We start from the raw sequence: 27,793 nt of genomic DNA, 5'->3' as shown, positions 1-27,793 counted from the left end.
TGTCTATAAATAGTATTTCGTTTATATTTATCATGTTCACACCTGATTAATCACTCAAGATCTACGTAATCGGCCTACATAAAGCCGAACTACACTGAATGTCTAAATAGGTAAACAGGTAATAAATAATACCGTGGGACAGTCCTTAATCGCGGATAATTGTATGACTCAAGTGTACCCGTTGATTATGAAATGTAAAAAAATATATAAATATATATAGGTCCATGTTACTTCAGCTCATTCAATTTAAATTGTTCAATGAATAACGAGTGGACAAGATATCAGTCGTTTAATGGCTTTCCCCAATCTTCTTCAGTATCCCCTATCCGATTAGCTAAAGCTGGATTTTACTACACGGGAACACGGGAAGACGCTACTTGTTTCTGTTGTAGACTGACAATCGGCACGTGGACTACAGATGAAACTGTTTCTGAACTACATCAGCGTCTTTCTCCACATTGCCGTTATTTGACAGGCGAAGACACAACGAATGTCCCAATACATGGCGAGTCATACTCGGAACAGGCTAAAGGGGATAGAAATGAAGCCGGGAACGTCTCTACGTCAAACACAATTACCAAACTGGGTCAAAGACAAAACCCTATCATTTCAACTGGGGCATATGGGAACGTTAGAGATAACGGTAGTCTTTGCGTTAGTGGTGTACGAACGAATCACAGACAATGTTTCTCAGAAAGGCTCACACTTCCACAACCAAACGGTCAAATTGAGTACTATCCAGGTATCACTACACAAAAACCGAAACATCCCGATTACGCAATTAAGGCTGTTAGACTGTCTTCTTTTTTAAACTGGTGCCAAGATGTGATGGAACCAGAACATCTGGCAGAGGCAGGATTCTATAATACAGGTATAAGAATTTGTTTGCATATTTCAGAGATTTCTACACAGTTAACCAAACCTGCTCAGTGTCAAACCTTCACTACAGATGAATACCTTTTACTAGGTTTCCATCACGATCTTATATGTTTAACTACGATTCAGTTTGTTTTTACAAGGGACTGAAAACGTAAATCGTAACTATTCGTAATAGTTCCTACTAATACGAAGAGTTACCCAATGGCAAAAGGTACAAAAACATTAATGATTCGTCGAAAAAACGTAAACAAGACGTACAAAAGTAATAAGTAGATGGCACCCAGGTTTAGCTACATATTTAATACATTTCCACTTCTTTTTTATACGTTTTGAATACGTTTAAATATGTTACATTACGTTTTAGTAGGCATCTTACTATAAACTAATTATTAAAAACCCTACGCTTGTTTTGAACAGTCCGGACAAATCAGCGTCCCGTGTGTAGCCGTAGCGCGTTTCTACGTATAGTGAAGTTAAACATAGCTTTTAAAATCTGACAGTGTGACTTGGGCTTAAGTAAACTAATAGGTGATTTTTTAAAATTTTAAAGCATATAGTCTAATTATTAATATTTTTGTCTCATGCAGGTGTTCAAGATTGTGTACGATGTTTTTTCTGTGGTGGTGGAATGAAGAACTGGGAAAACGGTGACAATGCATGGATAGAGCATGCTAGATGGTTTCCAAATTGTGCATACGTGAAACAATGCAAGGGAGAAAATTTTGTTACCATGTGCCGCATGGCAAATATCGACCACATGACAGCTAATGGTGAAATGCAAAATCTGGTAAGTGTCAATCTGACTAAAGTACTTGATCTTCTAAACGAAGATCTGAGAACGACCCATTCACATTCGTCTTCTGTATATTTTGGATTTCCAGTATTGCTATTTTTATTTTATCCAATCAGACGACATGTTCGAATGTCAAAGAGTAAGAAAAATGTGCAGTTATTCCAGGGCTCGAACACAGGACCCCTCGCTTACAAAGCAAGTGGCCTACCGACTGAGCTAACCGGCTATCTGATACATTATGACATAAGAATTGTAAATATCAAAAGTCAAGGCTACAGGTAGATTTGCAAGATGTTGTAAGTTAGGCTCTGATTGGCTAGCGAAAGGGTCGTCAGAACGAGGCAGTGAATAGGTCGTTCTCAGATCCTATGCGTAGCGTAATAGGATATGTACTTTAGTCAGATTGTGGTAAGTGTATGGTCTAAATTAATTTGTTTGCATAAGATCCAAATTAAATATAGCCTATGACTCTTTATTACGTAAGAAATATATCGTCATTAATTGCCAAACAAGTATTATATTATATCATAATCTTTATATCTTGTTTGAATTTAAATTAAGGTAAGTTTTCTGTATATTTTGCTTACTTTTCAAATTAAATTAGGATCATCTCATAGAATACTGTTTTGTTTTAAGGCCACAACAACATGGAATCTTGAAAGTTGCGGAGAACTTGTCGAAGACCAGTTGATAGAAGACCTTAATAGCGCAGCAGCCAAACTTGTCATGGGTATGGGATACAAACAGGAAGATGTAGAGCATGCCATTACATTTGCGAGAGAGAAATATGGTAGGTTCCCGTGTGTACGACATACTCTGATATTTCGTTAAAAGCTCTGTGCTTTGTTGATAAAGAAAACGACAAAACATAACACCACTACCCATTACTAAGGCAACCTTGAGAAATAGATAGAAGTTGCCAACTGTTTTTCAAAAGTTTGATATAATTATATTTGTTTAAGTAAGTTTAGCAATTGTCCATTTGGAATCGATATTTATATTTGTTTTCAATAAAGACTGAATGATTCTTAATGGTATATAAGATCAATATACAAGTATGATTTATGCGTATGTATGAATGTGCTACAGGTTCAGCTGAATTACGAGCACAGTATATCCTCGAATCCCTGCTTGACAATACCTATAGCAGCAATGATGGAGCACGTGGTTACAGCAATCAGACTAGTTGTGGCACAGACAAACATTCTCCTAATCAAGGAAGTACATCAGATAGCAGACTTGCTGATGAAAATAACAGTGAAAGTTCAGGTATAAATCAAGGTTTACAAAGTTACACAAGTTATACTATTTTAGTGAGTTCTTTTATGTAATTAACATCTCGTTTTAAAGATAAGTTATACACTAAACAATCATAACAAAACTGTGCGTTAAATAATCAATGACAAAGTGAATATTTTCAATTCAATATCATTACGTTCAATCGATAGGTAAAGGCGATGTCTTCATTTTCAGTCTATGACTTACCAAGATGCTATTATTACAAGCTTTGAAATGAAATATTTTCGTTTGATTTGCATTATTTCTTCTGTCTTCAGAAAAGCATAAGCTATTAGAAGAGAATCGTCAACTGAGAAGTCAAATGACTTGCAAAATTTGTATGGACAAGGACGCATGTATTGTGTTTCTACCTTGCGGTCACATGGTTTCCTGCGTTGAATGTGCGCATGCGCTAAGAAAATGTGCTGTTTGCAGATCATTAATTCAGGGAACAGTAAGAGCTTATCCAGCCTAAAGACACAGACACACAGCTTGTAAAAATCCTTTACATGATTTATTTATTATCAGATAATTATTTTCTTTAAAGTGCAATATCTTTTTTACATTAAAGTGTCAGATATGTTTTTATCCCAACAGAATTGAGACTTTATTTCAAGTTCCTAAATACAGTACTATATGGGAGTTATTATGAATTTTAAACAAAAACATTTCAAAAATATATCTGTTCGGTTAACTTGTAGTTTTTAATGTTTATATGATATAGTTAATTTAATAATCTTTCATTGATTTTACTGTTTATGATATACATTTTGCATTAATTCGTAAATGGCATTGAATAGATATGTCAGTTGTATATTATTTTATACATTTATTTATCAAAGTTATATGTGTATGTATTTGCTGATTTGACCTACAGTTGATTTTAACCATCAAGTCCATGTTTGTTATAGAATACAGTCAAACTTGCAAGATAGACCAGTTGCATTAAGAGACTGCCTTTTCAGTTCCCTTTTTATGTTATTAAAGAATAAATTATGTTGTATTAAAGGACTGTTTCTCTTAGGAGTCGAGTCAATGTTTTGTCCTTCCCTTAGGAGGTCTCTCAATGTAAATTGCACTGTATATATACTATACTCCTAGATTGCTAAATATTACTTTCACAGAGCTCGCTGTCTCCTGATTCGAGCATATAATGTCCTTCTTTTAAAAGTTGTACCTCAATGGCTTTTAACATATTGTTATAAAATGTTAACATAAGATATAAAATGACCTTATTGAACGTTATAAAACGCGTAGTCTTACCATATGAGCACTTGATTATTATAGTCAAACGAAATAACAATAAAACAAAACAAATAGCCAGACCTGAGATAAATCTATTTAGCAATATTCATATATTGAATGTGACATGATCATAATGTTAATTTCCTTGAACGCTGAAGAAACAAACATGAAGCGTTTTATATTTTCACTTCTTAAACTTACTTTGATCGGTAAGATACTTAATCGTTTTAGAAACAGTATATATGGTTTGCGTAAACAGGAGAGAAATCCATCACAAGAATTAAAAGCGTATTCATTATGTAATGGGACAGTTTTGAGGAAGTACTTCAATAAAAGGCTTATTGATAGGTTTTAGATTCCTAGGCTGTTTAGAATAGCAATTACTTTGGCTCGATTTTTTTACCATTACAGAAAAATAAATAAATAATGTTATTAATCAGCTCACAAAAAAACCCTGTCGATTGATTTAGCGTCCTATTTTTTCTGCCGGTTGTTTTCTGCAAATAGTAAATATATGTATTACTTTAAAAGTAAATAAAAATTTTATAAATTGAATTTAAGTAAACAAAAGTAGACCGTTACGCAAGGAAATTGATTATTTTACCACCTGGCAGATAATATGATGCATTTAAACTGACAATTTAAGGGTAGAAAAATCTGATACCATGTTAGAGTATTTTAATTAATTTCTATATGTCTGACAAAATGTTAAATGGATAGAAGTAATTCATATATATTTAACATTCATTTGCAGTGGGACACACCAAACTCTCAAAGTAGTTGGTGGACCAGACTAGACGAATTAAATCAATCAGTTGAAAATGCAAATATTAAAAATCTGGCACTGACTTTGAAAGGGCAAAGTCAAACAAATGAGTACGAAGCAAACTTGAGCCGCGCCATAAGACAATCAACAAATCTGGGGTCCAGAATAATCAGTACTGTAGTGTTCACAGCAAAAATATTCGTGGTTTTGTTCTGAACGGGAATGTGCCTTGTTATTGAAGTATGATATTATTTAATTTATCCGCTGATTCATCCCAAATGCTGTTATTTTTTTCTATTGTAATTACTAAATATATCTATAAAATACGTTATGTGATGCAAAATGTTCGTTGTAATGCAAATAACATTCGTATAAGTGATCAAGACTGACGCTGTAATATGCACCCAGATTTATACATACATTTATGATAACACATAAAGTTATTCATACATATATTTATAATAATATATAAAGCTATTCTCCTTATTTCAAATTAATATGTTTCTACGTACTTGCAGTAAGCCTACACGATGTAAACTGATAGTTAGGACTATATTATATTATTATCTTAAATTTTCAATCTATGTGATTTCTTATCCTTTTCTCTTTCATTTAATACCAAATATGGTAAAATATACGACAGCAACTGATATGTTAGGAAAATAAATTGGTTCAAATAATAAGCTTCTTTGACATTTTAAAACAGCTCTTACCTTTTTAACTATCAATACAAAGAGAAGCATTGATCAGGGTTGAGTTCTTAAATGACAATTTGAAGTCCTATCAAACATTAGATCTTTATATGACTGACAAGTTTACTTTCTGCCCTTCCTGATATGTGACCACTAAGGATTGCACTCATGGCGTGATTGGTTATTTCATTGTCATATCTGTCTGGTAAAAATATAAACTTTGGCAAAATTATACTAGTTCACAATATTTTACCTTTTTATGCGCGAGGCAGTTAATATGGAATTTGTTTTTAGAACATGTTTGTTAATTGTAATAATTTATACAGTCCCGTGTCGAGGTGATCATTTTCGTGGCGGTACAATTAGCTGGAAACCAACAGGAATTGGCAATGAAGTAATTATATATTCAGTGACTTGCAATATTGATACACTCGAGGTTTTTAAAAAACCTTATTCAAACATTGGAAAACTGATAAAAGAAGATTCTGAAACATATGTATTTATTAAATATACATGCATTTCAAATAAGGATAGCAAGATGGTATTTGGTATACAAGAATCTTGACTACCGCTCATGAATTTTAAATTCGAATACGATTTATTCGTATATAGTGATATTCTGCGTCGGTGAAGAATATCGAATCCTTACAACGTTAAAAGATAAATAAGCTGACTTGTGTTTCCAATGGTTAAAACTTTAGTTGACTTTTAAACATTCACATTACGGTGTCAAACGAGGAACCCTAGATTGCATTGTTTAATGATATTTTACTTTAACGAGTTCCAAATAATGATGTTATTATCGACTTTACTGTGGCTGATATCTTTGATTATTTATAGCCAATCTTTCTAGGTTGAATTCAAGTACAAGCTTGGTTGGAGATTTGGCGAGGGCGCTGGATGCACCCAATCCCTAATTGGGAACTATGTAAACAAAAAAACATTTCCGTGGATCTGTACATCTGGTTGTGGAAGCTCAACTGTAACTCTGTCATCCAAAGGATATGTATGTACAGCTGCTAGCAGGTTACAAGACTGGGAGCAAGGGGAATATTCATTTAGACATACATTTACATCTGATGGAAGATTCACGGTTAGGTAATGTTATTTAATATCTGTATTCAAAAAGGTTATATTTTAGAAGATTCTCTTATAAACATTTAAAGGAGATCATATTGATTTCGGCAATGCTTTTAATATTACTTATTAAACGATTGAAGTAAATCGGTCCATCTGGCTTAAACTTACCATCATGCACATTATATTACCGGTCAATGTAGGATTGTTCTAGCTGAGTAAATGAAATTCTCTTATCGACCTTAGTTTTATTTAAAAAATGAGCCGTGCCATGAGAAAACCAACATAGTGGGTTTGCGACCAGCATGGATACAGATCAGCCTGCGCATCCGCGCAGTCTGGTCAGGATCCATGCTGTTCGCTAACAGTTTCTCCAATTCCAATAGGCTTTAAAAGCGGACAGCATGGAGCCTGACCAGACTGCGCGGATGCGCAGGCTGGTCTGGATCCATGCTGGTCGCAAAGCCACTATGTTGGTTTTCCCATGGCACGGCTCAAATATCTTATCAAAAACGTCAACAAGAATGTGGTTTTACAATGTTTCAGTAATTGATCCCGATCTGACTGTCGTCTTAACTCTGACGGCATTGTGTCTTTACAACCGGTCTCTGACCTCTAATGAAGGATCATCATGAAAACACGTATTTTTCAGATTGCAATATGAATGTACAATATTCGTCCGACGTATTAATTATAAGGTTACACCATAGTGGTCTGTCGATTTATAGTATTGCAATAAAAATATAAAAGGGTCATTATGCTGTATTCGCTCTCGTGGATTTTACCAGATCGGATCTCACAAGGCGCGCAAGCGCCGAGTGTGATCCGATCTTGCAAAACCCACGAGAGCCGAATACAAAGTCCCAGATCTCGTTACTGTTATAATGACCCTTTTATTATACCTTTACCATTTTGATTCTTGTTTTGTTCTTGAGTGAAATCTTCAATGTTTATCGATATTAAATGGAACATAGTGAAGTTTTTATGTGCGCTTTTTATAGAAATGTGTCGGGTAATGCAAATTAATGAAAATAGTCCGGCAGTATACAATACGGAAGGTACAATACGGAATGTAAAAGGTACAATACGGAATTTCTATCTGTCTGCTCATATTTAATTGTGAAATACAAGCATTTTTTTACAGAATTTATATAGGTATATAATAAAAATATTTATGTAGGTAGTATTTACGTATCTTAAACAATTGTTTTCCATTGTCTCCTACAGGTTTAGGAAAAGTCCTTTTTAGGTCGTGACATTTAGAACTAAACGATAGGTATTAATTTGTATGTCTTATACATTTTTTTTTTGCTCGAATTGGGATAAGTTTATAAGCAGTTTACCATAAACATAATGAAGATTATTATCAGAGTTATTCTTTTAGTTTCGAAAGCTGTTGTTGGATAGCCCTACACTATGGAAAAGGTGACGGTAATTGGAGTCTTCCAACGACAGTAGATTTACGTACACGATCTGATTTACACGTTCCTAACAGTAGTCCGTTAGCGGCTGGAAAACCTATATACACGTAAGTATTTTATCACAGTGACTTGCAATCTTTCCTGTGTGTTCAGTTATTATTTGGTTTCCACACCGGTGTAACAATGACTGAAGAACGATTTGAAAGTTTAATGAATGGAATATATAACTGTACTATCGTGATTTTATCTCAATTGCCTCTTCTGTCAAAAATAAACAATTTTTGAATCTGTCAAATCCAGCAATATTTACTACTGGTAAAGAAATAAACGGCACGTTATGAACTTAAAAACTTCTACAGAATATCTACTTTACTGAAAAGTCCTACTTACTACGATATCAATCAAGTTATATCAGTGTTTAAATTGGAAACAAAACATTTTTATGTTAATTATGCCCGATCCCTCTCCACAGAAGCAACATTTTTGTGTATATCATAAAATCATATCAAAATTGAGCACCTTAAAATGAATACTACTACAGATATTTAGTTGTTTTTATGTAATAGCTGTTAAGCAATTTGTGTTTAATCATCACCACCATTATTCCAAAGAATATAGTATAAAGGGCTCATTTAAAGCCTTGTTACATATCGTTCATTGTTTTGACTGGGATTAAGGCTTTACCATTTGATAGAAACCCTTGCCTAAACCATTCCGGCTCGTCTCGATTGGTCGTCATTACAACAGAATTTTTGTTTGAATATAATGAAAAAGATCGAAGCTCAGTTATGTAATTAGCATGATAAACAGGCGGCTGTCTAGCTTTTGCAGAAAGCTAACCCTTTCCCGGCTCATCTCGACGGGACGGTATTACGATAAGATTTGATATAACAAGGAAAAGACAGAAGCCATCAAATCTCACTGAGGCCGTTTGACATTGCTTTCTTTGCGAGCAATTACAATTCAATTGCAAGTGCTTTAGCAAGCTGTGGTCCAGTGTCGTCTTTGCGACTTTCAAATTCTTCTTCGTCGACTTGTTTATCATATTGTTGTACACTCTGTCGACTTGACTATCATGAATTATGTACAATGTTAACAATAATACGAAATTTTAAAAGTTACTAAATTCTTACAATATGTTTCCGAAGTACTCTCCAATTTCTACATGATTTCAGTAACTTATAAGAACATTCCTTCTAATTTCATATAATCTCATTTTTCAGTACTTTAAAGCATTTCAATGATATGAAAATCATATAAAGCCAGTAAGTAATGTTATTAACATGTCTTCCTACCAAAAATGAAATGTATTGAGATGTTATTTAAATATAAGAAACATAAAACTCTGAAAAACAATATCCTCTGAAAATGCTTCCCTGAATTTGCTGTTTAGCAGTTTTGCCTATGTAGACATTTTCTCAATCAGTATAAGTAAAACCTAAAATTAACAATGAAAGAGTCTTGATCCTTTTTCATTACAATAAGAAATAAAACTAAGCCAAAAATTACCGCATCCTTATAGGCCTCATCATGCCAAATTTTATCATCTACACTTAACTACATTTTGAACTACTTTACGTTAACACTTAGAAGTCACTTCCTATTTGGTGTAACAAGTCGTTAAGGAGACTTATTTCCTTGACGTTTTCTTATCAAGAAGTAAACCTATTAAAACCAAAACATTAAAACAAATAGCCTTAAAGTAAATAAACAATTGGTCAATCAGAGGAGGCGATAAAAAACGAGATTATGTTCTTCACAGATCTTGATCTTTCAGTCTCAGTTAACAAACAGTCTGTGACTACATTTTACGAAAATCTAACCTTGTATACATTAACTTGCAGTATCAAACTAGGCTGCACCCAGAAAATCACGATACCAGTCTTGGACCAAGATGGCGACAACGTTAAATGTAGATGGGCCTCTGGCGACGAATGCAAGTCTGCATGTAACCGCATACCAAATACAGTTTTAGACGAGGTATTGTATTTTTATTCAATCCAAGTACGGAACGGCATATTTGTCCAGCACACATAAAGACGGCATTATTTTTAGCTAGACCTTTTAATAGGACACTAGTGGTAGTTTCAGCTAGAAATATTTGAACATGACGTAATAAAATTTGAATTTGTTTCGGGTAAACTGAAACTGTTATAACTTATATGTATATAACGATAATATTTTGATAAAGCAAACCAAATTAAACTAGGACCTATGAATCAAAATTTCTATTTCTTGCCAGAGTAAATGTACATTGACGATATCTGCAAAAGGAACGGCAAACGATATGTATGCAGTTGCGATCATGGTAGAGGACAGGCCTACATCTTCAATTACATTGAACGGACAAGTTTTTACACCGCAAGATGTACTGTCTTCTATTCCGGTTCAGGTTCGTCATTTCTAACGTTGCAGATATTTATATATGAATGCTAATAGATCGCAAATCAGAAATTACATTACAAATGTATCTCTTGTGCAGCATAACCGACCATAAAACGATTATACAAAAGTACCATTTTAAGTATAGATTAGTTTCTAAAAGTATAAACATAATATAAAGAAAACGAAACTACATTTAATTCGTCATGTCACCGCAATAACTCAATAAGTGCTTATATAATATATATGCACTTATTGAGTTATTGCACTGTGTTGACGAATTGTTTTCGTTCCCACTTATAGTTTTTGGTCAATACACCTGAGATTCCGTCAAGGTCTTGCTCAGACAGACCTGTCTTTGTAAGTCCGACACCAGCAGAATCTGACGTGATTGTTGTATTTCCAGGACGGTCAGTCTTTGTCAGCTTTTATGCATCATCTAGAGGAACTAGGTATGTAACATCTGATTCTTGAATTACTGAAGGCACTTGCAGTTTTGCTGGTAGAAAAAAAAAACATATTTGAGTTGCCCAAGCAGAGTATTATGATTGTTTAAAGTGGCTTATAAACTATTAAGCTCGTAATTTACAGTTGGAAATATTAAAAGAATGAATAAAATAGCTTGACAAAGATTTACATTTCAGTATTACCGCATTTCTTGTAATTGGGCCGCCGGGTGTACAACAGTCAACAATACGTCAGTTGTCTTTGAGACGTGGTGTATATTCAACAGATATAGCATGGACACCATCAGCCGCTGACAGAGGTCCCCAGTCTTTATGTGCCGAAGCAACTGATGCGTATCTGTAAGTTCCAGGCATTTAAATATTTGAAATACGAAATTGAAAAAGTTGCATTTGTGAGGGGTGTTTCAATTTTAATTACATTCCATGAACATACCAAAGTATAGCCATTATTTTGCTTGGTTGTGTTCTTTGATTCTAAAGGGTCTGCTTATAGATATAATAAATTATCATAACATCAGTAATTAAGTGCCCTGTGGCGGCCCTAAACTGTTACCCCGTTGGGTTCATATTGGTTATTACTTCTGGTGCTTTGTGTTCACGGAGACCATGTTCTTCAATAACAAAGTTCCGCTTAAGTTGTAGCTGGGCAAGGGGGTTGTACTCGCTACTATTATAGTGCTTGTTTGCATGTAATGCTCACAAATGATCTTCGTAAGTTTTATTTGACATGTTTAGAATGTTGCTATACTTGTATCCAGCATAATGCAAGTGCAAAGTGATAAAATCGTTATTCGCTTGGTCAAAGTCAATCATAGTTGTCTATGCAAGCTCGTTTGAACCGGCCCTTTTCGAATTATTGAATCAAAATCGAAACACGTCATATACAGTGGCTCAGTAAATAAACCTTTCTTATGACAACAAAAAGTAAGATTCATATAGTTAATGCCTTGTTGTGCTTAAGTTGTTCTTATGAAGTTTTGAATAATATATTACCTCGTTCACGAAGGAGACTATAACCATAACTTTCATTGTCAGCATTACATCTAATCCAATTGCATTCTAGCTGTAGTATGTGAGGACGGCATTAAATATGTGAAATTTAATTTATTTTGCACAGAATTAGCAGCGACATGAGGTGTTTGACAATAGCTGCTTGGGGTATGTTTTCCCTATTGACTTAAACTTCCATTAAACTTCAATTATACGTGTAGTCGTAAAACATGATTCACACATGCATTCAACTTGACTGTAACTAAGCATGTTGCCTCATTGCCGTTAAATAAAACTCTGTGAATAATGACCAGCTCTGCTATGCAATATTTTCACGTAATTCAACAGTTACATAGAATTAACTTGTTGCAGATATAAATCCGTGTAACAGCAAGCCATGTCAGAACAATGGCACATGTTCGCGGGTTGGATATACTAAAGACTTTGTGTGTACTTGCCTGCCTGGGTACACAGGTCTGCAATGTCAAATTGGTAAGTAGTTTCAAAGTAACAAACACATAAAAATGACGGAATATCGTAAGGTTCAATTGTAACTTGTATAATCTGAAAATTTTAACCAAATTTTGTCAGTTTTCCTCGGGGAAAAAGCAAGAAGATACAATGCATCCTTGTTATTTTTTCTGATAATGAACTTTCTTGATTAAATTAACATAACTGTTGATTTTCATAGAACACTTTCACGTGCACGATTTCACATGATTGTCGGTGTTACAAAATAATTTCAATAATGTTTCTTGAAATATTCTCTACGTTTTATGCATTTTCCTAAAGACATCAATGAGTGTGCGAGTAATCCATGCCTACACGGTGCCACGTGTTTTGATCTCATCAACGAATACTTCTGTGGTTGTGTTTCTGGATACACAAATGTCAATTGTCAGACAGGTAACGTTTCCGAATAGATATGCTCTTAAACATTAAACTATTATCTTTAACGTTAATGAATTTACATTTGCGGATGTCTCTAAATTTAACGTTAATGAACACATCTGCGGATGTCTCTTAATTGTTTTTTGTACTTTTAGCATGTGTAAATGTTGAGTTCTGCTCAACCCGGGACTAGAGGGCGTGGACGGTAGCATGCATTTCCACTACCGTCCATGAACAGGCTCAATCAAACCGAGCCTGCAAAATTTTCGTTTTTGTTGTGTTGAGCGACCTGTGGAGTTTCAACTTTTTCTATTTTATAAAAGCGCTAAATTCGTGTAATAATGCAATCGCATGTTTTTTGCTTTTGCTGTCTTTTACTAAAGCATATTTTATTTAATTCCTTTTATCATAGTAAGTTGCTTCTTAATATACTGGTTGATTATATTCAAAACGACACGACCAAACTATGACGCAAAAAATATAAATAGATAAAATGTGAACATTTTTCAGTTATTGATATTATACATGAATATCAAAAAAGACGGAATTGATATTGAACAATTATTTATATCCTATATATATAATGGTGATAGCTTCTCTTTCATGGTAAGGCGTTTTCATTCTACCTTTAATGGTTTAGATATAAATGAATGCGAGTTGCAAACATGTGAGAATGGTGGTACATGTCAAGACCACGTTAATGCTGCAGTATGTGACTGCGCTCCGGGGTTCACTGGGGAAATCTGTCAAACTGGTAATTATGTGAAAATTATATAAAGACACAGGTAAAAGCTTTTATTTCACAACACTATATGAATGATTTTGCAAAAACTTATGTATTGGGGTCATGGCATTTAAGTAAAAATGGCTTTAAAGAATGATATGCTCACAGAACGTCATACAATGTTTCCTTTTATTTCAATTGTTCTTTTTACATTTAGTCAAAAGTATGCTTATTCAAACAGCGAGTTGAAATGGGTCTATAATTCTAAAGATATATAATACAGCGGCTATAATCCAACTGTATTTTGTGTTAAAAATATGTTCAACAAATGAAAGTTTAAGTCTAGTGGCCACAAGTGTTAGTATACCTAATATCTCGTTTCCCTTCCACCCTCATTTGATCAGCGAGTCTCAAGAAATCGTTTGCCTAACTTTATTTTGACTTTTCAAAAACATTGTTTCGAACTAACTCTAACATATACAGAATAAAGGTTATTGCTATTTATGGTGGCTACTTTATGGTTTAGTTTCTTTGAGACCAACTCTATTTTCCGGCCATAAATGATACATTTAAAGTCGTTGTTTTAGGAATTGATCTCTGTGAGTCAGATCCATGCGAGAACAACGGCGTATGTCTTTACAACGAAACTACTGGTTATGAGTGTGAGTGCACTAACGGCTGGTATGGTTCACATTGTGCGATCAGGCAAGAAAATGAAACTCTTTATAACGACACCCAAATGGTATTTATAACTTGTTATCTTAACGCATTTATGAATCTTATTGATTACTTGCATTCAGTTTTTATACAAATGATACATTTTTCAATAATATACTTATTTCATATATTTGTGAAATAAAAAAAAAATGGAACTAAAGAAAAGACAAACAGCAAATTACTTACAACTAACTCTCTAAATGTCAGGACTGCAGGCCATTTTGGATACATAATGATAAAAATCTCTACAAACATTTTGCAAGATAATTGTTAATTCAGTAATGGATATGCTGCCCGCATGTTTAAACAAAGTGACAAACATTTGTTAAACTAATGTACGAATAAAATAAATGAAGGACATGCAACCTAGGTCATACATGAAAATTGAAAAATAACTATGTTAACGATCGGATGAGACAGCAATAATGACGCTCACATGATTTGCGAATAATTATGTGCACCTCCGTCTACATACTGTAAAATCATTTAATTTCGTGGGCATGAAATTTCGTGGTTTATTCAAAACGGCAATTTCGTAGGGATATAAATTCGTGGATTTCAACTTTTGAACATAAAATGAATGGGAATTTTACATGTTTGTTGGCATTAAATTTTGTGGATTGACTCAACCACGAAATCCACGAAAATTAGTCCCCCACGAATATTAATGATTCACAGTATGGGCTTGTCATCTTAATCCATTGTTTAGATACTACTTCAGTAGCGGTAAAATAAAATGTTGAATATCTTTCTACTTATAGACAACGGATTACATGCATTACTCAAGCTGTGATTGTTTCTTCGGCCACGGCAAACAAGAGCTCTGCTATGTATACAACAATAAAAAGGGTATTGGCTTTGGTACCATAGGAGTCATTCTTGGAATCGGTACTGCTGTAATGATATACAGTATCATTGAATGTTTCTTCAACAAGCATGGGCCATGTCTCCATCAAGAACACATGGACGAACAACAAAACATTGACGACAACAAGGAGAAAACAGGAAAAGAAAGCGAAACTACTGAAGAAGTTAAAGATGAAGATGTGAAGCACAAGAACGAAAACGTCGTCACACATAGGCATCGCAAATGTTGGGCATGTGATGTTAAATACTCGCGCGATCCTCCGGCTCCATGGTTCAAACCATAAAATATAAAGGTTACATTAACTGATTTTGGCTGCATGCCTTTGATGTTTATCATTTTATATATGGTATTCTACCTGTCTGTTTGTCTTAATTGTTCTACACAATCACTCAGATGTATCCCTGTATCCCTGTTACACGATATTCTTAAAATAAGATGTGTGTTATGGAACATGAAAATATGAATTATGAATTAATACACATAGTGATTTACATTTAGTCGTCAATGGCATCGCATGTGCACACTTACTTTATAAACTATGTAATAAGCAACTCATAAAGTGATAAAATAGTTAAGGAATGTGGTCATCAACAATCTACAGATTTTAAATACACATCATTTTGCTGTAATCAGTTAGAAGAAAAGGTTTTTCAGGTACACTGTTTTGTCTTATATATCATTCATTATTGAAAGAACAAAACTTATTGCAGAACGGCTTCACTTCAGTTGATAATAACACAACGATACTGACTGGGCGTAAGGGACTGAGTAACAAATTAATAAACCTTTACTGATCATGTTAGCTTTTCTTTTTATTCCATTTTACAATGAATTGTCTCAGAAACTTTCTTTTTAAAGCAGCAACGATTATAATTATTATTAAGTTTTATAGTTAACATAATTTTTATCCTTGTTAATGCCTGTTTAAGATTAAATGTAATCAAATATGTGTGTTAATCAAAATATCAGCCGTTACCCTGATGCGGAAACAGAAGTTTATATTGGTTTTAACAATACATCACGCTATATTCCTAATATGGATAATTCGTATTCTGCCACAATAGCCGTGAAATATCGTCCAATACTTCACTTGACCTGGTAATTGTTATTTTCCGGTTCTTTGGATTCATCGAGTCTATTCGATGTTCTTGCATATTTGAAATCCTTTAAAGCCGGTGATAGTGGGTGTGAGGGTTTTAACACACACAATAACATTGCATAATCAGATTAGGCAAAATCGAGTCTACAAATATTTTGCTTGGTTGCGTTTTTATGTTTCGAAATGAGCTTCTTACAGATTTATGCATTTTTTATTCTAGGGAACTTAAATTAAATAAAGCATAAAATACGGATACTGTTGCATCGATTCTTTACTTATTTCTTAACATATGTAATTATATCATCCATACAAAACATATTGTATGATAAGAATGATATTTTTGACTTCTAGCATTGTAAACTTTCGTCAGTTAGATGGAAAGCAACCCAGCTTAATGTTGTGAAATATGAAATTTCTGGCTTATTAAGATTTGCTATATTGTATTGTCATACTCACGTCTTTAATTAACGTAATCGATTTGTAGTAAATGTACGTACTCCTTCAGCAGGGCTACCATTACAATAAACTCCGAAAATATTTTACAAAGTTTTACTGTTATGATTCAGTTTTGAGTTTTGGTTTTATCTGAAAGAGACTCCCGTGACAAGGTATATCTGAATATTATTTATGGGAGTCGTAAAATCCGGGTCTTTATAATTGGTAAAATTTAAAATGTGTAGTTAAAAGAGGTAAAGACCCAAACATTTAGACATGATGAAAGACAATACCTAAAGCCACAGTGAATTATCTGGGTTTTTTTTCTTCTTCTTACCTGTTTCGTCGGGTCTTTAATGATTTTTTCTTGTTGCTCTGTCTTTTGCAAAGACATTGCGTGCATGTCTATATTGCTCTTAATGCTTACTTAATGAATTTACACTCCAATTTTTATATTTCACAGTTCGTGCCTTTTAGTTTAATCATATTTCGTTGTATATATATAATATATATATATATATTAATATATAATATATATAATATATATATATATATATATATATATATATATATATATATATTCAATACACACATACAACAAGCATATATAAATACATCAGTGTGAATATACAAAAGGATTAGGCAAGAAGTTAAAACAACATTATCGGTGGCCCTGCCCTGATAAATCAGACTATATGTTATTTAGAAATACTGTCGTTATGTGATATATGTGAACAATCGCTTATCAAATCAAGAATTGAAAAAAAGAAAATATAATATCGTACTGCAAAAATAAACAACAACAACAAAAAAACAACAAAAAAAAAACAACATTTATATATTACAGAAAAGTGGGGAAAAAGATACAATACAATTGCCGCAGATCCAATATAGATGCCACCTTCCAAGTCCTATACATTTCATGTATGTAATATTTTAGCAGTGGTCCATTCTATCTTGATGTACATCATTAAAATACAGAAAACTAAACAGTAAAATAGAACAATAGTTATCAAAATCTTTTAGTTTCCTTTATGAAATGATGTACATGATGAAATAAGAGCCTGTTTTGGGCATCGTTCAGGATATCAATATCAAATAGTAATTTATTCGTGCTTAGAGGGTGGAACTGACGTGTATTTATAAAAAGATTCCTCTTTTGATTGTTTTATTTTGGACATTTAAATAGAAAGTGTTCGGCATCTACTACTAAAGCACCACAGTCACATGCAGGATTTGCGATAAGGTGATTGTTATACAAATCTGAATTAAGGTTACTACAATTGTTTCTAATGCGTGCTTGATGTACGGATGGTGAACGATCGCAACTTGTAAAATATGATGGAACAACTGGTGGTTTGTATAAATCCTTGAGTTTTCTTTTGAAACTTGCTAATGAGTCTGATTCTCTAATATCTAAAGGTAACTCATTCCAAAGTTGTATGCTGAAGGAATGACGGACGTAGAATAAATTTCTGTTCTTCTCGCCATTGATACATAATTAACATTATTTCTCAACCAATATTGATTTTCATATGCATTTTCGACTAAAGGGGATAATAACTGTGATAAGTACAATGGCAATAAATGATGTTTTTCTTTGTATACTAATATTAATTTCTGAATCTTTCTTCTGTCCGTAAGAGATATCCATTCGATTTCTTTTAATAGTTTTTGAATAGATACTGATCCTGTTAAACCCGCTACAACTCTTGCAGCTTCGTATTGTATTTTTTCTAATATTTCTTTCTCATAATTAGCACAATTATCCCATAGCAAAGAGGCATATTCTAGACGTGGACGTAAATAAGATATATCTATTTGATTGAGAGTTTTTCGTTGAATTTGAAATTTCAACATTTTTATTGACCCTAAAATTTCCGAGGCAGATGAGACTATAGTGGCGATATGTTCATGCCATGACCAGTCCTGACTAAATGTAACACCGAGATGTTTATGATGTTCAACAAATGTTAGATGTACATTATCAAAATATAAGTTTTGGCGGTTTCTATTACAATAGGAAAAAAACATAACTTCTGTTTTAGAAGGGTTAAAATTCACTAACCATTGATTGGACAATGCACTCATGTCTTTAAACCTTTCGCAAGAGCAGCCTTAGTTAAACCACCCTTCTTCCATCTTTCCTTCCTAAAATATCGTCTGCGTCGACTGTATCTGTTTTATATTATTTCGGAATGTTTTGAAGCGAAATGAGTGAGAGTTTTATTTTTGTTCTGTCATTTTGAAGCAAGTTTTCCCTCAATACGGATTGCATTGTGCATTCACGTTGACGTTATAAATTTAATGCACTAAGCTGCACCAAAATGAGCTTTATTCAAGTAACGGTTTCAACTTCACAGACTGAAGTACATTTTTACCGTAAGAGGCATTATCTCATTTATCCATCATCTGCTTAAGATTCCATGATTTTATTTATTGAAAATATTCAAAATAGATTTAAAAAGCAAGAAATATAATACACAGTTAGAATTATAATGAAAATCAAAACCTCTAAATAAAGTTACATAATTATCATAACAAAAAAAAAACATATTGAGGTTTTAGCCACCCTTCAAAATGTTCTTTTTCGTTAAAAATGTATTTCATTTTTGTCTGGAAAACAGTTTCACCACATTTCGAATCTTGTATCTTCGTTGTTAGCTAGTCACTTGAAATATTGAAAAACAATAAGAAATGTCGTTCAGTTTCGCACTTAAACATTTCATACAAGAGTTAAAATGAGCCGCGCCATGAGAAAACCAACATAATGGTTTTGCATTCGCGCAGTCTGGTCAGGATCCATGCTGTTCTTTAACAGTTTCTCTAATTGCAATAGGCTTTGAAAGCGAACAGCATGAGTCTTGACAAGACTGCGCGGATGCGAAGGCTCGTCTGGATCCATGCTGGTCGCAAAGCCACTATGTTTATTTTCACATGGCGCGGCTCAATGTAAATTTTTTTCTATTTTCTTGTCGGGGAATAATTTAAGAAACCTATGTTTGAAAATAAAGAATATTGACAATTGAAAGCTCCGTTTTAATTCATAGCGGATAAACTGATAAGATTTTTTCTACACCCCATCCCCGTCCCCCCCCCCCCCCCCCCCCCCCCCCCCCCCCCCCCTCCCCAACACTTTACTAACCCTTAAATACGGAACCAGATACGCGAGTTATGCAAGCTTAGAAATTTTCATAAAAATTTCAACCACTTATACAATATTCAGTAGTTATAGTACATGTTTTAGCGCGACATATTCACATTTTGTGCCAAACTTGGTGAACATGAACATGTTGAAAAATTTCACCGAAAGTGTGGGCAAGTAGCTTTAACTGACTCTGATATATATTACTAGATAATATACTTTGACTGCAAAATACGCAACAATGTACATCATGTGAATATATTCAAATAAAAAAGATTCTAAAGATTTTTGTGTACTGTGAAGGTCCTGTTTATATCAATGAAAGAAATAATGAAATCAGCGTTTGCGCGACGTTAACGCCGACATTGTGTATCAACGTCACAAAATTTACATTACCAAAACAAATAAAAAGTAAATTTGCAAAAAATCTGCCATGAAGACCCCTATTTTTATTTTATTTTCTTGTTCAGAAAGGATTAAAGAAGAATATATTTAAAAATTAAGAACTTTGACCGTTCCGTTTTATTTTATTTCGGTTAAACGGCCATGAAATACATTGAATAATTTCGCTATTTTTCCCCACCCCTACTACGGATATCTCTTTATCTAAGCATTTTGCAAATAAAATAATTTACAAAACGCAACATATAAACAATAACATTGAATTTGGCTATATTCCTGAGTTTGAAAAAAATGTAATAATGAGATTATTACAGTAAAACGGCGTTTTCCCTTGAAAAATACATGTGCCGCCAGGTGGCGCTCTTCAAAGGAAATGTGGACTCGGAACGATTTTCTTTTTTCTCCAAATGAAAGACAGGAGATGTTAGTACATACAGACCTAATATCAGTCTTATATCTCATACTTCGAAATTTTCGTAGGAACCCCGCGAACCACCTTAAGTAATCGATCGATTCGTTCAGCTGATTATTCATACAGTTAGACTGATTATGCTTGTTTGGTTTACAGTGAAAAAGGCTGGCAGACAGTATCATTCCAGTTATAAATGTCATATTCAAAATTGCTCTTCTTACCAAGTTTGTAAGTTGAAACAACAGTTTACATACAAAAGAATAGAAAAATGATGCAATTTCCGTCAGGAAAAAGGTCAAATTACAGTATATCTCTCATGGCCACGGGCCAATTGCTGGCCATTATAAAATGACCCCACTGATGCCCGCCATGATACTAGATCATTACCCATGAGGTAATAAATTAATAGGAGACATATACATGGCGAGCAGGCACGGGGTCGACAAGGAAAACAACACAATGGACAGGAGGCAGCGGCGACAGAACAAAATAAAAGCGGTAATGTGTATCAAAAACAAAACAAAAACTAAAGTACTAATGTTGTGAAACATGATAAAAGGATTTCTTACGGGATAGATACCAAAGATGTTGGGAAAGTATTATACATTTCTCTTATCACATTTTAACAGATCACAAAATATAAAACTGCATACAAAAAAAACCAGCTATAGCGGGTTGACAGAAAAATGTTAGACCAACTTATTTAGATATAAAAAAAGAGTCACACTACACGCACACTCCGTTCTGTGAGAACATTCTTGTTGTATTACATAAATCTCTTATTCAATATATGTAAGACCACAAAATAGGCATATAAGATTTTTATAATAATGTACAGTTACTGACATTTTCTTTAAATATAATGCAACTGAATCTAATAATGTACCACCTCCTAATAAGATAATGAAAATACCGTCATTTTCATAAACAACTATCGTGAAAGCGAAAAAATGTATTGCTACCCGGTTATATGCACTTAACGCATTCAGTCATTCAAGCGAATTGATATTAGGCCGTGTAAGTTTTACGTTAGTTTATTACCTTTACCATCTAAATTCACATCAAGAGCAAACGTTGCGTTTGCATAAAAGTCTGCTATATCTAATAATCTTAGATAACATTCAGGCAGCCTTGTGATAATTAAAAAAAAAAAACATCACGTTTTCTAGCCTGTTACATTTTTTGTTCTAAAATATATATGAAATATCTATAAACCGAACTGTAACATTTTTTTATTCGAACTGTAATCTTGAATTTGTCAGGGTGAAGTCGTGCAAAATGAACAATTGTTCAAACATTATTGTAACATTAGAGTTGGGAGAAAAATAATCGGATTACTAAGTAAAATGTGAGCCTACTATGCTATTGGATTTTATTTCATCGAATTAGGTATTTAAATTTACTATCTCTATATTTAGAACATGATTTTGAACTTGTTACTAATAATAGTTTGGGAAACCAGATTTCTAAATATATATAACTATATATAGCCGAATGTTACTATTCTTAGATTGGGAAATCAGGTATCTAAAAATACATAGCTATAAATAAATGGTGTCAATAATGTAAATAAACAAAGAAAAGTGACATTGCGTTATGATCAATCAGTTCAAACACAAATTTGCATTTCAGTCATGCACTATTTATGGATATGCTGGCGGGAGATATTTGGGTTTAATCCCGTCTCTAATTTCCTGGATTGCTTCCATACTCTTTATGGAGATTTTAGTTTCCATAGAGTGTATACACATCAATCCGTACACATTACCTCAGGTGTAATGAAGTATTTCGACCCCCATAGAATAATGAACCCCCCGGTTATTATTCTGTAGAAAAAGTGACCCCCCGGTCATAGTATTATGACATCCAGATCATAGTACTATGACTTCCCCACGTGAAGTAAACTGAACCTCACGAAGAATATTGACTCCCATAAAAAAACGACCCCCGGTCATTTGGTCAAATTTAGTGATAACTCATGTATCTAAGGCCTAATTGCTGCATTTTATGCCCCCACTCGAGGGAGGGGGGCATATAGATTTGCCCTTGTCCGTCCTTCCGTTTGACCATTAGCCCCAGATACCATCGCTTGACACAGAAATCAGAGCATTCCGCAACGGGAAAAGGGATTCTATTTCTAGACGCTGTATCTTGGTGTATACATTTTTTTCAGGAAAATAACAATTCACAATACGTTCACAAAACACACCAGTGTCAATAATCCCTGCAAACTTCGGTATGAAGTAATTCTTCAGAAGAAAACTGCACAAGAAACTGCTAGCATAGAACTTAGTATTAATAGAAGTTGCAATACTTAGCAGTGGCAGTAAGGTACGGTAGCGGCAACAATAGAAAGTAGTAGTAGTAGTAGTAGTAGTAGTAGTAGTGGCAGTGGTAGTGGCAGTGGCAGTAGCAGCAGCAGCAGCAGCAGCAGAGGAATAAGTGACAGCAACAACAGCAGGAAAAGAAGCGGTAGATGTACAAGACGTATTAGTGGAAGCAGGTATAGTAGTATCAGTAGTAGCAGTTGTAGTAGTAGTTGTAGAAGTAGTAGTAGTAGTAGTAGTAGAAGAAGAAGAAGTACATGTAGTAATAGCAATATAAGTAGCGGCACCAGTAGTAGTAGTACAATCAAAATGTTAACTATTGGCAATGGAGTTGTAGATCTAGTAAAATTGTCCGTTAGGTTTGGTGGGGATCACTTTTTAATAGATATTATCGTCGAAAGTCTTTTTAGGAGCCGGTGTTTTACACGGAAAGAGTAACTTTTTTAAATAGAATAATGTCCGGGAATCGATATTGTATGAGAATTCGAATGTAGTAATTTCGGCAGTGAGTATTTTACATGGAAGGAGTCATTTTTTCTAAAGAACAATAACCGGGGTCGTTATTCTATGAGATTCGAAGGGAGTCATCTTTAGGGAGTCAGTATTTTACTTGGAGGGGTCAGTTTTTCTATAGAATAATGACCGGGGGGTCGTTATTCTATAGAGTTTTCAAAGGGAGTCAGTTTTTTATAAGGGGAATCAATATTTTATAGGAAAGGAGTCACATTTTTTATAGAATAATGACCGGGGGGGGGGGGGGTCGTTATTCTATGGGGGTCGAAATACTTCATTACCTGTAATTTTTGTGAACGTATTGTGAATTGGTATTTTCCTGTAGAATAATGACCGGGGGGTCATTATTCTATGGGGGTCGAAATACTTCATTACACCGGCACCCTCGCTTGGAACATGACAGCGCGAGGTCACATCAAACAGTTGGGGAAAATGCGTCGCTTGTAGTTAAAGGGGAGTTGGGGTGTAAAAGAAGGGGGTGAAGGACGGGTGAGTGGGAGGGGGAACCTAAAACCACAAAAAACAAGACACAATATATAACACATAATACGATTATCACTGATTGTATGTCCTGGTTGTTTATTAAAGTAAGACTGAAACAAAAAGTAGAAAGTACATAACAACATAGGCTACATGTATTTTAGGATATAGTGATCGCGTAAGGTGTTTCTCCTGTGGGGGTGAACTACGCAATTGGGAATATGGTGATGAGCCGTGGGAAGAACATGCCAGATGGTTTCCAGAATGCATTTTCTTAAGAGAGCAGAAAGGAGAAAAGTACACCAGGATCCACAGCGAACAGCAAGCAGAAAATGTTAGCATTGATAAAAGATGTATGGGGTCAGCTACTGGCGGTATGTATTTAATCAGTTAAGCCTGTTCATTTTGCCGATTGATGTCCTGTTAGTACATCAGATGAAGAGTTAATATCATACACTTTTATTTATTTATGAAAGGGTATATTTGTTGATATTTGTACGAACCATAGGAAAAATAAGTACATGTTTTTACTGTTTGATCGACCTAATCCGTAACATGATTTTTCATTCATTGCGATTTTGTTATAAATGTTTCATCATTATAAAGATTATCCTGGCTGATTATAAGATTTTTAAGTGTTTCAAATATATTTTAATAATGTTATTTTATGGTCAAAAATGTTTTGTTCCCATTATGTTACTCGTGTAAAATCACAATTTATACATATTTTTTTTAGAAACTATAAACGTTTTGAAAATGATGCATTTGTGCTAAGTAAGATGACATACTAGTGTTACAACAATCCATTAAAAACTAATGTCAAAATTATCATTTTAAAAGGCAATGACCTTGAGATTGTACTACAACAAAGGTAAAAAGGAGAGAAAAAGTCAAGTATCAGGAATTAATGCTTTATTTCATAAGAAAGCTTTCAAACTTGATTACTGCCACACTATATGGTATGGAAACACATAAATATTAGTTGTCTTTTAACTACATTTGACATTCAAAATGGTTATGCCTTTGTAACGTGTTACCCGAGGTAAAAAAACACCGACAAATTGATATCGCTGTGATGGCCAGGTTCGATTTCCGACTCTGGCATGTTTCTCAAAAACACCAAAATGTTAATATTGCCGTGGAGGCCGGGTTCGATTTTCGACTATAACGTGTTTGTCAAAAGCAACGAAAAATAATATTGCCGTGGCGGCCGGGTTCGATTTCCGACTCTGGCATGTTTGTCAAAAATACCGAAAAGTTAATATTCCCGTGGCGGCCGGGTTCGATTTCCGACTCTGAAATGTTACTTTCAATTCTAAATAAAGATAATTTAAGTCAAAATCTGGAAATCGGTGCCATTATGTAACAAACGTGGATAAATAATGAAATTTATACTAAGATTATTTGAAAGTAGCTATAGAACGCAGCCAAGCGAAATAATAGCAAATTCGATTTTATCAGAGATCAAAGACATTTTATGGTAATACGAACTAAACTAAAGAAGAGATTGTTGAAAAGATAAAAAAGTTCCTACCGCCCCCGGAGTGCTTTAGAATGATGTAAATTGTATTGTTTATAGTTAAATAGAAATCTTGGGATAAATCAAGGATGATTATCCAACAAAGAAAAGCTTTTTTCAAAACCGTGTTACAGGAAAGGCTGATCAAACAGTAGGTGGGTTTTGTCGGTTGAAACTGTAGAAGGCGTCTTTTTGTGTGTTTTGGATAAAAGATACACCGACACATGTGATATCGATATATGGCAACTTTCCTCTTTAATAATTACGAAAAACACATTATTTAAGACTAAGGTTGTCACTTCTGACCAATGATCGTCCCCTATCAAGCTGGATGACTTAATCACATGTAGTCTCTGGCAGAAATCAATTACATGGATGTTAGGACGGATAATTTTAAATCATCGCCTTGAATGTCACTTGCTCCTGTGAAAGTTCTTTAAGACTGTCTAGTAGAAATGCAAAGCGGGCCTCGCGGCCATTATAGGTTACAAACAATTTGCATTATTCACACATTTTCAACATTTGCATTTTTAGAGAAATGTAGTTGTCATTGCCGTACCCGTTTAAAACTCAAAGGAGTACATTTCGTGATTTGTAACCCGTTTTGTCCCGCTGGTACCTTGACACATTAAATATTTCTCAGCCACGAAGGAAAAAAACACAAAATAAGGTCCTAGACATTTAATGCACAGGATTCATCGATTTAGAAACACGTTACGCTGATGTGTATTAACGTCTTTAACCATATACTGATCAATGTGAAAGAAATGACCCTGTAAGTCAACCAGACATTCCGGATCCTAACCTTATTTACAGAAAATCTGATTACGTATTACCAGAAGAAACAAGTCAGTTTGCTATTCCTTGTTTAAATGTCAACACAGCGGAAGGTATTTTAAATCTTATTTGTTATAGTAATTGCTTGAGCATGTGATCTTACTTGCATTTGTATATTTTATTTCTAAGTAGTATTAAGTTAAACATCGTGTTCTTCTTAAAGAATGTAGTTTAATCCAGAGTTTTATTTTATGTAGATAAAAAAAGTGCTGGAGGAAAACCGAAGACTGAAGGAGCTAATTACTTGCAAGATTTGCTAAGACCACGAAGTGTATATTGTGTTTCTACCTTGTGGCCATCTTGTTTCTTGTCAAGATTGTGCGCGTATGCTTGAAACATGTGCTGTTTCTCGGGCTACTATACAAGGAAAAGTCATGATTATGACATAAGATTTACTCAGAAATTAACGTTGGACATTTTTTTTATAATATTATACTTAATTATAGTAATAATGACGTCAAAAGTGCCGGCAAAAATGTTTGCTGACTAGTGACTATATGGTGCAATAGTTTGGTTTTAAATACATACTGTGTCTCCTTTCAATTAGTTTTTCAAGCCATTGTTTTTTAAAGAAACATCAAACTGGAATTATCTTTATGTTTATAGAATATATCAGTTTTATTCCTCTACATCTATATGTATTCAATTTGTACTGTCTATTCGTACATTTACAATATTACTAAAAATCCATATGTACTGATAATAAAGCACTTTAAAAGACTTTTTAAACTTGTTGATCATTTTACTATTTGTAACTGCAGAAATTACATCTGGTTCTGTCGGCAGTTAACGCATTCCCTTAGCATTCTAACAAGTGCCTTTATATAATCAGACGACACAGCACACCACAAGATAAAGAACAATGTGTTTGTTGCCCTCGTTTTAATGACATATAACCCCGCTGACGAAAATGCAATATCTAGTATGAAGGATTCAAAACGAATTTCCCAGAAAAAGTGTATTAAATAACCTCTCAAATGTCGCTTGCATGGTCTACACAGCACTCATTGAGACATCATGGAATAACATTAGTGTTTGAAAGTATACATGCATCGTAAACGTCTCAAAATATTTAAGATGTTGTTATCATGTGTTTACAAAAATCTCTTCGATGGTCATATTGCGTAAAGAAACCTTGAGGCCAGTTAAACATTAGCAGTTAAAGTACATTTGATTACACGTATGAGATAGCATAAGCGAGTAAACACTTACTGGTGCTTTTGCGGTGCGATTGTATATTTGTGGCTGCGTTTGGAAAATCCCCTATAATGCTATTGCTACGTAGATTACGTTAACTACTTCTATTCCACTTACCGTACAATAGTATAGAATCTACACCTAAACGGGTCATTTCCGGCACAAAATATGTAAAAGTAGGTAGTGAATAAAGTGTTTAAAAGAAATCAGGGAATATATGATAATGTACTGTAACCA

At 34.0% G+C, this 27,793-nt stretch overlaps 2 protein-coding genes across 8 annotated transcripts; both read left to right on the top strand.

Annotated features, from left to right (window-relative positions):
- The first annotated feature begins 237 nt into the window (after positions 1 to 237).
- LOC123551254 (baculoviral IAP repeat-containing protein 3-like) lies at positions 238 to 5,089 on the top strand. Of its 2 annotated transcripts, XM_045340039.2 has the most exons (6): positions 238 to 871; positions 1,467 to 1,666; positions 2,309 to 2,462; positions 2,762 to 2,941; positions 3,229 to 3,444; positions 4,950 to 5,089. In XM_045340039.2, exons 1-5 carry the CDS (start codon positions 259 to 261, stop codon positions 3,423 to 3,425), a joined length of 1,344 nt encoding a protein of 447 aa, XP_045195974.2. In that variant the 5' UTR covers positions 238 to 258; the 3' UTR covers positions 3,426 to 3,444; positions 4,950 to 5,089. The 2 variants fall into 2 exon arrangements, with proteins under 2 accessions (XP_045195974.2, XP_045195973.2); XM_045340038.2 differs by lacking the exon at positions 4,950 to 5,089 and having other exon boundaries at positions 3,229 to 3,974.
- On the top strand, positions 5,064 to 27,080 carry LOC123552755 (integrin beta-like protein C). 6 transcript variants are annotated; one of them, XR_008370520.1, is made up of 16 exons: positions 5,064 to 5,201; positions 6,507 to 6,751; positions 8,115 to 8,258; positions 9,996 to 10,131; positions 10,394 to 10,543; positions 10,837 to 10,985; positions 11,178 to 11,339; positions 12,118 to 12,158; positions 12,363 to 12,482; positions 12,783 to 12,896; positions 13,522 to 13,635; positions 14,193 to 14,347; positions 15,084 to 15,482; positions 24,168 to 24,377; positions 26,057 to 26,297; positions 26,557 to 27,080. XR_008370520.1 is itself a non-coding variant. In XM_053540734.1 (14 exons), the coding sequence occupies exons 1-13, from the start codon at positions 5,184 to 5,186 to the stop codon at positions 15,471 to 15,473; spliced, it is 1,938 nt and encodes a 645-aa protein (XP_053396709.1). In that variant the 5' UTR covers positions 5,064 to 5,183; the 3' UTR covers positions 15,474 to 15,482; positions 24,168 to 24,380. The 6 variants fall into 6 exon arrangements, 3 of the variants coding, with proteins under 3 accessions (XP_053396709.1, XP_053396708.1, XP_053396710.1); XR_008370518.1 differs by having other exon boundaries at positions 26,057 to 26,412; XR_008370517.1 differs by lacking the exon at positions 26,057 to 26,297.
- The last annotated feature ends 713 nt before the right edge of the window (positions 27,081 to 27,793 follow it).

This window comes from Mercenaria mercenaria, chromosome 4 (genome assembly GCF_021730395.1).
Source record: "Mercenaria mercenaria strain notata chromosome 4, MADL_Memer_1, whole genome shotgun sequence".
In the NCBI taxonomy this organism is placed as follows: domain Eukaryota; kingdom Metazoa; phylum Mollusca; class Bivalvia; order Venerida; family Veneridae; genus Mercenaria; species Mercenaria mercenaria.
This window is presented reverse-complemented; position numbering and strand designations above follow the sequence as displayed.